This window comes from Babylonia areolata, chromosome 5 (assembly GCF_041734735.1).
Source record: "Babylonia areolata isolate BAREFJ2019XMU chromosome 5, ASM4173473v1, whole genome shotgun sequence".
NCBI lineage: Eukaryota > Metazoa > Mollusca > Gastropoda > Neogastropoda > Buccinidae > Babylonia > Babylonia areolata.
In genome coordinates, this window is record NC_134880.1 from 42,163,138 (window position 1) to 42,165,637 (window position 2,500).

A 2,500-nucleotide genomic window follows, 5' to 3' on the forward strand; every position below is an offset into this window, starting at 1 on the left:
TTCACACACACACACACACGCGCGCGCGCGCGCGCCCGCGCAGTATCACACAGAGACAGACAAGCATACGCACACACTGGTAGACAGAAGATGTAGGTAGGTAGATATATACTTGGATATATGGACGTATGAATGGATAGATACACATATGGACAGAGAGACAGAGACAGACAGACAGACAGATAAGGCAGGGAGTGAGAGGGGGAGAAGAGAGAGGGAGAGCTGGATGGACGGATGGTTCATTCATTTGTAGCCCATTTCCTCTCATGGAAGAGTGTCCAAAATTTCATCCTAGATAAAATATGCTTTATCAAGTGATATTCACTCAGCTAAGTAATACACGATACAAATAATTAACAAATGTATAAACTAACTAAACTGAGCTAAGATAGATATGAACGTTACACCACAAGTAGCAAACGCTCAGTTGAAGCTTAAACGATTTGTACAGATACATTGATGTAGATATCTGATCATTTGTTCGTGTGCAAAGAGAGAGAGAGAGACAGAGACAGAAAAAGAAAGAAAGTGATGGAGAGAAAGAGAGAGAAACAATGTGATTGCATTTACTTTGGTTCCCTTAACTTGTCCGCATAAGTTCTGTTGTTTACTTGTCTATTATTGGGAAAGGCTTAAAATCAAATCGGGCTTGGTGTCCTTCCCATGCTATCCGCGTTTCTGAACTAATGCCACTATTTGTTCCTTCGAAAAATAAAAAAAAATAAAGCAAAAAGCCAGCACCTTGATGAATGACTTGGCCGCCTTGCGAACGTCCTCCAGATATTCCCTGTAGGACCAGTTCACCCAGAACCCCTTCCTCTTCACCGCTGTGCATGTCACCAACACACACAAAACAAAGAACAAATAAACTACAAAGAAAGAATAAGTTATACTGTACAGAACACTCAGTCCAGAAAGAAAAATGAATGTCCATAAATTAGACGTCAGACGGACAATACGTCAATGAAACTGCTTACCACTTTTCTTGAATAAAGTGTGCATAATATGACATTGCAAGCACGCACACTTCCCATCGTTCTATCATAAACTAGTAACCTCTCCTGTGTCTCGAATAAGACTAGACGCTTTCTAGACAAAGTTTAGTAAAAACGTTTATTTGGTTTGTGGTAATCAGTAGTGTCAAAAGATTGTCAGGGTGTTTCCAAAGTCATGTAAAGTTAGAACATTTTCAGAACAAAACATAAAGAAATAATGTCCAACCAGTTACTGTTGACAAATTGCCGAATCCCTGTCACACAGTCCAACAGGAGTGTTTCTGTGATGCGACCTTCCGATATTGAATTTTATTGATTGATTGATTTTTTATTGGTGTTTATGTGTTAATTGCCGTTACACAGATATTTACGAATTGTTGATTCTATTGTTCTAGTCTATCACTTTTTTTCTCTATATCCCTCTTTAACCATCATCTCTAACCCAAAATCACACACACACACACACACACACACACACACACACACACACACACACACGACACGTCTAATATCACTCAAAGTGAAAAGACGTTAAATTGAAGAAAGAACGCACACACACACAAACACACAACATTACCACCACCACTGACAAACACACTCATACACCCCTCACCGAATCATTCCCCCTCAATCCACCACCCTACACACACATTCCCACTTACACATGACAATGTCGTAAGGGACGTTATCCACGATCTCTGTCTGTCTCTGTGGGTCTCTGCTTGCCTGTCTGTGTCTGTCCGTGGTTGCCTGTCTGTCTCTCTCTCTCCTCTTCACACACACACACACACACACTGCTACATACACCACACACACACATCACTACACCTCTCCCCTCCCCCACCCCCCAACACACACAAACGCACGCACACACCCAACAACCCACTCAACCCCACACACACATTCCTCTCCCCCACACACACACCACACACACACACACACAAACATTCCCCCCTCCCCAAACACCACACACACACATCCCCCCCCCCACACACACACACACCGATCCCCCACCACTACACCCCCACTCACACAAGGCGATGGCGTTGGGGATGTTGTGGGCGGTCTGATGGAGGAGAGTGGGGACAGTGGTGGGGGGCAGGGCCCCGGGACCGCTGTCAGTCAGCCGCAGCTTCACCGCCCCGTCCCTTCGGGTCGTCCACAGGCTGTCCGCAGGGGCTGGCTCCTCCACCTCTGTGCAGGGGTGAGGGGGGGGGGAGACATGGGGGAGCGGGGTAGGGGAGAAAAGACAACATGATGAATACCAAAAGTCTCAAAGAAATTAAAATCCCTTTGCCCCTTTTGGGGTGTGGAGGATATAATAGCAACACATTCACTTACTGACGGAATCACAACTTCAGTCCGCTTCACGTGAAACTGCAGTCCACTGCATTACAAAGATACACATCTCAATGGTGAATACTGAGGAGAGTCAGAGTCAGAGTGAGTGAATGAGTGTGTGTGTGAGAGTGTGAGTGAGAGAGATAGAGAGAGAGAGACAGAGA

The 2,500-nt window shown here is 45.1% G+C and overlaps 1 protein-coding gene across 1 annotated transcript in view; it reads right to left on the reverse strand.

The window, feature by feature from the left end:
• LOC143282279 (long-chain-fatty-acid--CoA ligase ACSBG2-like) overlaps positions 1-2,500 on the reverse strand; it is a 56,534-nt gene that overhangs the window by 29,162 nt on the left and 24,872 nt on the right. The window contains exons 5-6 of the mRNA XM_076587879.1: positions 2,028-2,189; positions 742-827 (exon numbers count right to left, since the gene is read on the reverse strand). Coding sequence (XP_076443994.1) covers positions 742-827; positions 2,028-2,189 — 248 coding nt within the window. The remainder of the gene's footprint in view (positions 1-741; positions 828-2,027; positions 2,190-2,500) is intronic.